The following is a 9,430-nucleotide window of genomic DNA, read 5'->3' on the forward strand; positions in this document are numbered from 1 at the left end:
TCTTTTTTTTTTTTTTTTTAAGTTTATTTATTTTCAGAGAGACCGTGTGAGCAGGGAGGGGCAGAGAGAAAGAGACACAGCATCCCAAGCAGGCTCCACACTGTCAGCACAGGGCCTGACATGGGGCTCAAACTCACAAAACCGTGAGATCGTGACCTGAGCCGATACCAAGAGTTGGATGCTTGACTGACTGAGCCACCCAGGCACCCCTCAACTGAGGTCAGTTCTTGCCTCTAACCCCCAACCACTGTTTTGATTACAAAATCTATTTCACCAGGGTGCCTGGGTGGCTCAGTGGGTTAAGCATCCAACTTCGGTTCAGGTCATGATCTAGTGGTTCGTGGGTTCCAGCCCCCACATCCGGCTCTGTGCTGACAGCTCAGAGCCTAGAGCCTGCTTCCAATTCTGTGTCTCCCTCTCTCTCTGCCCCTCCCCTGCTCACACTCTGTCTGTATGTCTCTCTCAAAAATAGATAAACATTAAACAAATTTTTTTTTAATAATAAAAAAAAGAAAACTATCTTACAGGGCCACCGGGGTGGCTCAGTTAGTTGAGCGTCTAATTCATGGTTTCGGCTCAGATCATGATCTCGCGGTTTCGGTTTTGTGGATTCAAGCCTAGCATCCACTTGGGACTCTCTCTCCCCCTGCCTCTCCCCTGCTCGGTGCTCTCTCTCTCTCTCTCAAAATAAATAGTCTTAAAAACAAAACAAAACAGAACAAAACAAAACAAAACAAAACGACACGACACATATTTTAGGTGGTGGCCTAGAGAACAAATAGCAAAACGGAAATGGAACAGCACTTAGCCTTAAAAATGCTGGTTGCAACCCTGTCCGCGGATCCCTGGGTGGCCGATAACTTGCTACAGGCCGTCCACAAAGTATGAACCTGGGACATACGGGAAACGGTCGTTTCTGTTTTCCCAACGCTCGGCTCCTTACGGAAAGCCTGGAGAAGACGGAGGAACAAAGCCCCCAAGCCGGCGCTGGGCCTTCGGAGGACACCCCGCCGGCTGCGCCCTCGCGCCTCCCGGGCAGCGGGGTCTCCAGGACTCCAGACGACCTCGGCCGTAGGCTCTGGGGACTAACACCCCCTTTCTTGCCACTGATCCCGTTCTGAAAGCCGCTCTTCCTTTTAAAAACATGGCAGCGGGACTGACATACGATTCGCACCCAGAGCCGACGCAGGGGTCTTCGTGCGGGGGTCTGGCTGCCCCGGGGCGCCTCGCCGCGGAGGGCCAGTGTCGGCCAACGCGCACCGCTTGCAATTCAAGCAGGAAGTACGTAGCATGTCTCTCCGCTCCGGGACCGCACTGGCTCGACGACCGCCGCCGGCCGGGGAGGGTCGTCAAATCCCTAAGCCCTGCGGAGGCGGCCGGCTCTACGGCGCATGCGCGCTGCGGCCCGGCAAAAGAGCACCAGCGCGCATGCGCCCCGGCGAGTCCATTTCCCGGCCTCCCCCGCATCCCGCCCTGGCGCCGAAGGTTCCGCCCGCGGAGGGGCGGGGCCACGCGCGGCGGGAAAATCGGCGCGGAGCGCGGCCCCATTTCCGGCCCCGGACTGTACCCTGCTCGGTCTCGGTCCCGCCGGGTCCCCGGCCCCCGGCCCCCGGCCCCGGGTCCCGCCATGGCACAGCCCCGTCTCACCGACTTCTTCGCGCGCCGCCGCCCCGGACCCCGCGCCGCGCCGCCGCGGGCCAAGCCGGCCTGGCGCACCCCGAGCCCCGCCAAGCCGGCACCCCCCACCCCGGCCCGGACCCCGGGAGGCAGCCGCAAGCGCGCCCGCCCGCCCGCCGAGCCCACGCGCGACCACCCCGCGCCGCCCGCGCGCAGGCGGCTGCGGCTACCGGCCGACACGGTGAGGCCGCGGCGGGGAGAGGGGGGAAACTGAGGCCGGGGCGGGGGGCGGGGTGAGTGGATGGGCACCGACGGGAGAAAACACTTGGAGGGGAGAGCCGGGAAACAGGGCGGGGTGGCCCCCAAAAAGACTTGCCCTGGAGGGAGGGCGCAGACCAGGGGGTTGCATGCACACGGTAAACCGAAGCCTCGAGAGGGAGGACTCGACCATTCGGAGAATGGGCCTGGAGCCGCTGCGGGAGACAGTGGAGAAAGCGCGGGGCCGGGTCACTTGAGACCCGGCAGGTGGGCCGGCCTGCTGGAGAGCACGTCAGTGGGGGTGGGGACAGAAGGCACTGGAGTTAGCAGGGCCGGAGGGCCCGAGCGCAGTGGGCGGCTGTGTGTCTAGCTTGCCAGCAAGGCTGGACAAGGGGTCAGGCCTGGCCCCTCTGACTTGACTCCAGCAGAAACTGTCATTGGTGCCCCCAGCAGCTGGTGTGTAGCCAGCTGAGGGAAGTAGGAAACCCTCTCTTACCGCAGGGTGTCCTCACTCGTTCTCCTTTGCGGTCCTGTCCACCAGGTCTCGAGCCCCAGTGCCCTGGCTGCCCCAGGCTCCCCAGAGGAGGCCACTCTCTCAGCAGGTCAGCTGTCCTGCTTGGCAGCCCAGGAGGACAAGGTGAGGCTGGCCCCGGGGGGGAGGGAGAGCGGTGTGGGGGTGACGGGCCAGCTGATGGCATCTTGTGTCCACAGGCCTCCTCAAAAGTCACACTTTCTGAGCTCAAGTCGTGCCTACAGCGGGCACGGGAGCTAGGGGCCCGGGCCCAGGAGCTGAAAGCAAGTGCCAAGAGGAAGGATGCTGGGGAACCACGCGTGCTGGAGGACCAGGGGCAGCCAGCAGGGCCATGGTGAGTCCTGGGTGGGCAGACAGGCACCCAGGGAAAGGCTAGGCAGGCGGGACAAGGCTGGGGGGGCTGCTCCCCTTCCAGTCCCTGCCACTCACTTGCTCTGCACCTCAGCCTCCATCCATAAGAGGGTGCCCGTTCTTGCCTCAGTGGCCCTTGTGACTTTGGAATGCCGTCTACAGCTGCCATTTGTTGGGTATTTGTCTCCTGCGCCCATGTCTGTCCTCCCCAGCTCCTGAGGTCATATGTGCCTCGTAGAGATAAGGAGCCAGGACTTCCCTAGGTGACCGGGCGAGATGTGAGGCCACGCTTTTCTGGTTCCAGGCCTAGTGCTGGTGACGGGAGACTGGGCGCGCCGGGGCTTTGGGACTGGTGTGTGGTGTGTCACGGGAACAGGGACGGTTTTCAGGCCCCGGCTCCGGGGTCTCCCTGGCCATTTGGCCTGCCTGCCGTTGGTGTTGGAGGGTGTGGGTCTGGTGCTTCTCCTGAGGCCTCGCTCCCCTCCTGGCAGCGGACAGAAGGCACCCGCCTACCAGCGCTTCCACGCCTTGGCCCAGCCGGGGCCCCCGGGGCTTGTGCTGCCCTACAAGTACCAGGTGCTGGCCGAGATGTTCCGCAGCATGGACACCATCGTGGGCATGCTCTACAACCGCTCCGAGACCGCGACCTTTGCCAAGGTTAAGCAGGGCGTCCAGGACATGATGCGCAAGTGAGTGGCCCGCAGAGGGTGGGGGCCTCACCCTGCCTGTACGGTCGGAGTGTGCCCTTCCCGGCGCGCTCTGACCCAGCACCTTGTCCCGCAGGCGCTTTGAGGAGCGCAACGTGGGCCAGATCAGAACCGTGTACCCCGCTTCTTACCGCTTCCGCCAGGAGCGCGATGTCCCCACCTTCAAGGATGGCGTCAAGAGGTCCGATTACCAGCTTACCATTGAGCCGCTGCTAGACCAGGGTGAGCGCGCTCTGACTGAGGTCACGCGTGTCCGAGCCTCGGTTTCCCCGCCAGTGACACTGCGTGGTTTTGGGCGTGGCGTGAGGCGTCGGAGACCAGCAGTCTGGGGGCCTGGGTGACGGGGCGGGCCCGGGCTGGGGGCTCAGGCCTGAAGTCTTCCCGCAGAGGCTGGCAGCACGGCTGCCCAGCTCACGGCCTCGCACCTCCTGCGGCGCAGACAGGTCTTCGGCCAGAATCTGGTGGAGCGCGTCCGGGAGCACCACAGGGTGAGTGACGGGGGCGACCGGCTCCGTCCTCGGAGGAAGCACCTCCCCGGCAGGCCCTGGGCTGGGCCCCGAACCGTCCCTGTCATAGCTCCGTCTTACCCCGCAGGAGACGGGCCCTCGTGAGAGGCTGACTCTTCGAGTTCTCTTCACCCGTCTCCGTGGCTGCCTCGTGGGGTGGGTGCAGGGCTGGGCGAGAGCCCCGCTCCTGGTTCCCCAGTGGAGGGCCGGGAGCTCAGGGCTGCACCCTCAGGCCCTGGGGGCGCGTGATGGGCTCAGTGCTGCTCTGTGTCGGGTGTCGTGCCCTTTGGCCCAGCTGAGCACCTGAGCCCAAGATGGCCCGACTGGGCGGGCTAGGAACGGAGCAGCCCTGCCCGGCCCCGCCCAATGCAGATGTGCCTGGGCTCACCTGGCACTCGCGTCTCCTCACACAGGCCTTCCTCGCCTCCCTGAGCCCGCCCATGGTGGTGCCTGAGGACCAGCTGACACGTTGGCACCCCCACTTCAATGTGGACGAAGTGCCTGACATCGAGCCGGCCGAGCTGCCCCAGCCCCCCACCACGGAGAAGCTGGCCACCGCCCAGGAGGTGCTGGCCCGTGCCCGCAGCCTGATGTCACCCAGGGTGAGGTCGCCTTAGGGCTTGCGGGGCGGGCACCTGACAGGATCCATGCTTGGCCCAGCGCCTCCGGGGTGGTGGGACGTGCCCTCCCCCCCTTACGGAGAGCTGCCTACTTGGCAGGCTGCGCCCTGGGCACCGGCCACCTGCCGTGACGCTCGGGGCGAGCCTAGGCCAGCAGACAGTGACCTCCCTGGGGCCGGGCCGGGTTGGGGGGGGGGGGGGCCTTCTGATTCTCCCCTCTGAACTGCCTCAGATGGAAAAGGCCCTGAGCGACCTGGCTCTGCGTACGGCCAAGTCCGGCAGCCCCGGGTCCCCCGGCCCTGCCCCGCCGGCCACCCCGCCGGCCGCCCCGCCTGCTGCCCCGCCTGCCGCCCTGAAGGGGGTGTCCCAGGACCTGCTGGAGCGGGTGAGTGTCCGGGGTCCTGGCAGGGGCCCGTGGGACCGGCTCCCCACTGACCGTTCTCGGGGCCTACCGCAGGTCCGCCGCAAGCAGGCGCAGAAGCAGCTGGCGCAGATGACGCGGCAGCCGGAGCAGGAGCGGCGGCTGCAGCGGCTGGAGCGGCTGCCCGAGCTGGCCCGCGTGCTGCGTGGCATCTTCGTGTCGGAGCGCAAGCCCGCCCTCACCATGGAGGTGGCCTGCGCCAGGATGGCAGGCAGCTACCGTGCGGCCCTGAGCCCTGGTGTGTGCAGGGGCGGGGCCGGGCCCTCCCTGTGCCCCCTCCCTGTGTTCCCCGCTCAGGATGAGGCTGGGCACGGTGTCCTCGAGCCCCCCACCCGGCCCCCAGACCCCCTCAGACAGCGCCGGGCCCCACGGGACTGTGGGTTCCCTCCAGGCTGCAGGGCGACCCCACACCCCCCCTCCAGGCCCGGTGTTGGGCTCAGTGGGAGGGTCAGCTCCTCAGCAAGGCCGTTCTGTCACTGCCCTGGCCCGAGCCCTTCCACCTTCCCACCGTTGGGTCTGCTGCTTGGAGGCTTGGACAGGCCTGCCGGGGGGGGGGGCGGGGGGGAAGAGGGGGTGGTCCTAAGGCAGGCCCGCTGACTGGTCTGGACCCCCCCATAAGGGGTCAGTACCCACTCCCAGGCACACGGCCCTGCTCACATCCTGTCTGTCTGCAGGGGAGATGGAGAAGCACGTACAGCTGCTCTCTGAGCTGCTGCCCGACTGGCTCAGCCTCCATCGCATCCGCGCCGACACCTATGTCAAGCTGGACAAGGCTGCTGACCTGGCAGGTGTCCTCGCCCGGCTGGCCCACCTTGCCCGTGCCGAGGCGGCGCTGTGAGCCTCGCGGGCCTGGGCTTAGGTCCTTGGCCTGCCGTGTCTCTTTTATTCCCTTTAGGAACACGATGCACTTTTCTTCCCCTCCTAACTCCCCACCAGGGTCCCTGGCCAGTGCGGGTGGTGGGCCCACCTTCTTGCAGAATATTGTCATTAAACTGGTTTCTGTTGGTGACTGTCGTCGTTGGTGTCTTTGGGGGCGTAGCGGAGCGGGGTGGCTTTGCAGTCTGCGCAAGCTTGGGTGAGGCGGTTGGCACAATGCCCCCGATATGTCCACATGGGAATCCCTGGTGACCCAGTAAGCTCGGTGTCACCGCTGGACCCGTACAAGAGGGAGGCGGACTGCAGGACCGGGGGATGCAGGGGGGACCCGGAGCCCGATTTTTCCTGGAACCTTCAGGAGCCAGCCCCTGACAGTGTCGTGGGCCACCCTGCTGGTGTGACTGACCACAGCAACTGAGAGGCCGTTTGGTCAGCACCTGCCTCCTGAGAGGCAGCTGGGAGCAGAGAGCCACAGAATGCCAGACACATGTCCGCCCAACCCGCCAAGTGGGATTCCCGCACCTCTTGGCCATAAAGATAAAGATAAAAAACAGCCACTCTAGCAAAGCACTTTATTCACTTCTTTTCAGTGTTCGTAGGTGGCCCTGCAGTGGCCGGGGCTCCGGCCTGAGCTACCGGCTCCAGGCCTCGGCACCTCCAGAACCTGCAGGAAGGGCCCCAGGTGGTAGAAAAGGGCAAGTGCAAAAAAGTTAAAAAAGAAGTCCAGACGGGTGGCCGGCGCCCCCTGGCGGCCATCGGCCAGCCACGAGGCCGGAAGGCGTCTCCACCAGAGGGGGGAGGGTGGGTCAGTCGTACTGCAGAAGAGAGAAGACCGGCACGGCCCCCAGCTTCTCCCTGCCCTTCAGCGAGGTCAGCTCCACCAGGCTCACGCACTCCAGCACCTCCGCCCGCAGCTGGCCCAGCAGTTCACAGGCCGCACGCATGGTTCCTGAGTGGGTCGGCAGAGGGCACACGATGAGGCCCCACCCAGCCGGGGGGCCGGGAGGGGGAGGAGGTGGTGTGGGGACCAGGCTCCCACCTGCCCACACAAGGTCTCGCCGCTCACGCGTAAACTGTACAGTGCTGAGGCCCCAACCCACGTCTCACATGTGGTCTGAGCCACTTTCCTGCACCCCCAGCAGTCCTAGCGCCAGGCCCTGTGTGCCGGGGGGGGGGGGGGAAAGGACCCTCACCCCCAGTGGCCAGCAGATCGTCCACGACAACCACCTTCTGCCCTGGCTCCAAGGCGTCTCTCTGGATTTCCAGCTCAGCCTGCAGATGGGAAGCAGGCACTCGGTCTGCACGTCTCCAGACGCGGCCCTGGTGTGCAGAGCCCGGGAGGTGGTGCCGGAGGTGGTGCCGACGAGAGCCCAACCCACCCAGCTGCCGCTTGGCTGCGTGAGCTAGGCTGGCGTCTCGGGCAGAGTTGGCATCAGCCGCGGCAGCGACACCCGACCCAGGGGATATCCTCAGGAAACCCAAGGGTCACGGGTGGCGGTGCCCAGCCCGCTCACCTTCCCGTATTCCAACGTGTATGAGGCGGACACCGTGGGGCCGGGCAGCTTCCCTCGCTTTCGGATGAGCACGCAGCCCAAGCCAAGCTCCTGGGCCAGGGAGGGGCCGAACAGAAAGCCTCGGGAGTCTAGGCCTGTTGGTCAGAGGTGGGGTGTCAGGGGTGGCTGTGTGGCACGGGAGCACGAGGGTCCCCAGGGGCAAGAAGCCCCTGGCTTTGTTGGCTCCAGCTAAAAGTCCTTGACTGAGCACCTACCTCTGTGCACAGGGCCTGCTGGGTGCTGCAGGGCAGGAGACGGGGACCCAGAAGCGGAAATAACTGTGTGGCCTCTGGGAAGTTACCTGCCTTCTCCCCACAGCCCTGCCGCCAGCCTGTCACTGGGCTGCTAGTAAGTAAGGAGCAGACTCAGACGGCTCTTGTCATTCTTGCGGCAGCATCTGCCCTGGAGGGGCTGGCCCCGGGCTATCTCCTGCTACTCCCGTGGTCACTCACGGGGAAGCGCAGGCCCCACCCCCTAGGGGTGCAGCGAGGGAGGGCTTCCAGAGGAAGGAGCCCTCTGAAGAACACAGTCAAGTGAAAAGCCATGGTCCCGCAGGGCAGCGGGGAGCCATGGGCGGGCCGGGGCATGGCCTTGTCACGGAGACCTGGCCTGCTGGGGTCCTCCCTGAAGCCCCGTGCTGGGCAGAGGGCCTGGCCCACAGCTCAACACACAGACGGGCAACAAGAGTGTTCTTGGCCCAGTGGACTCTGGTCAGACACCCCTGGGGATACTCAGCCCGTAGCCCCACCAGTCCAGAACGGAGGACCAGGAATTCGGCGAGAAGGAGGGGCACGGCGATGGGGTGACCTTGCCCTCAGCCGGCCACCGCAAGGACGCGCCCACCCTCAGGCGGCCAAGTGCCGCTCAGCAGGTCCATCCTTACAACCTACTCGAGGGTCGGCAGCCAAGCACGGTGCGACGTTCAGCGTGTCCCCGACGGACGTCCCCCAAGCCTCTCCTAAGCTAACGTGGGTCGCCCCTCGGTCCGCGCCGCTCAGGGCTCAGGGGGGAGGAACGCCCACGGTACCCTCAAGGAGCCTGGCACAGACCCGGCGACCTCTCCGGGCCTCTCGAGACACCCCAGGGCACAGCATCGGCGCCGGGGGCAGGCAGGAGGCCCGGGGAGGGTCCACCCGGGATTCGAGGACCCGCCCCTGCCCCCTCCACTTACCCACGATGTAGTCGATCTTGCCGCCGTGGGTCTCTTTCAGGTGGTTCGACAGGAGGCGGATGGACGCGCGGAAGGAGTCGGGGTCCTTCAGGACGGGCGAGATATCCCTGGCACGCGAGGGCAGGCCTGGTGACCCCCGGGGTCGGGTCCGGGCCCCGCACGGGGACGAAGTGCTCGCTGGCCTGGCCCCGCGCGGTCGCCCCCCCGCCCCGCGCCCGACCCCGCCTCCGCACCTGAACAGCACGCCGGGCACGGGGAAGTCCGGGAAGCTGCGGATGCGCCGCGCCACCAACTGCAGGTCGGCGTCCGCCATCGCGGGGTGAGCGCGTGTCCGCGAGCGGCAGGGGTGCGCCGGCGGCTCTGCGCCTGCGCGAGCGGGCGGGGCGCCTACGCTAGGCGCCAGTGGGCGGGGCCGCCGTCGCCCGCAGGGACTACCGTATTCCACCGAATCTTGGGTGGCGCGTTGTTGCTCTAGCTCCCTGAACAGGCGCGCCCGGTCCGGCTCGTCGCCGCCGCCGCGCTCGCTCTCCTACCGCGCGGTGCGAGGGGCGGACGCGCGCGGCCACCAACATGCGGGGCCCAGCCCGAGCGTCACCCTGCAGGAGTACGCCGGTGGACGGGGACGGCAGCGGGGGTGCCGAGTCCTGGAGGGGACGGGCCGGCTCCGCCAGACCCTCCGGGAGCGCGCGGGAGTTGGGAGTGCCGGGGCCACCGAGAGTCCAGCCCCGGCATCAGCGACGGGGCGGGGCAGAGGGAAACCCACCCGCCCACTTCCGCAAAGGGTCAAATCCTTAGAAACCAAAAAAAAAAAAAAAAAA

General features: G+C 66.2%; 2 protein-coding genes across 2 annotated transcripts; one reads left to right on the top strand and one right to left on the bottom strand.

The window, feature by feature from the left end:
* The first annotated feature begins 1,473 nt into the window (after positions 1–1,473).
* CDT1 (chromatin licensing and DNA replication factor 1) lies at positions 1,474–6,021 on the top strand. Its single transcript, XM_060649941.2, has 10 exons — positions 1,474–1,858; positions 2,417–2,512; positions 2,587–2,741; positions 3,250–3,447; positions 3,542–3,687; positions 3,853–3,953; positions 4,385–4,573; positions 4,824–4,976; positions 5,049–5,250; positions 5,687–6,021. The coding sequence occupies exons 1-10, from the start codon at positions 1,628–1,630 to the stop codon at positions 5,848–5,850; spliced, it is 1,635 nt and encodes a 544-aa protein (XP_060505924.1). The 5' UTR covers positions 1,474–1,627; the 3' UTR covers positions 5,851–6,021.
* Positions 6,022–6,446: 425 nt separating this feature from the next.
* APRT (adenine phosphoribosyltransferase) lies at positions 6,447–9,341 on the bottom strand. The gene is made up of 5 exons (XM_060649944.2): positions 8,846–9,341; positions 8,613–8,719; positions 7,403–7,536; positions 7,082–7,160; positions 6,447–6,837 (listed from the first exon to the last, which is right to left on the bottom strand). The coding sequence occupies exons 1-5, from the start codon at positions 8,923–8,925 to the stop codon at positions 6,695–6,697; spliced, it is 543 nt and encodes a 180-aa protein (XP_060505927.1). The 5' UTR covers positions 8,926–9,341; the 3' UTR covers positions 6,447–6,694.
* Between the last annotated feature and the right edge of the window lie 89 nt (positions 9,342–9,430).

Source organism: Panthera onca, chromosome E2, assembly GCF_046562875.1.
Source record: "Panthera onca isolate mPanOnc1 chromosome E2, mPanOnc1 haplotype 2, whole genome shotgun sequence".
NCBI lineage: Eukaryota > Metazoa > Chordata > Mammalia > Carnivora > Felidae > Panthera > Panthera onca.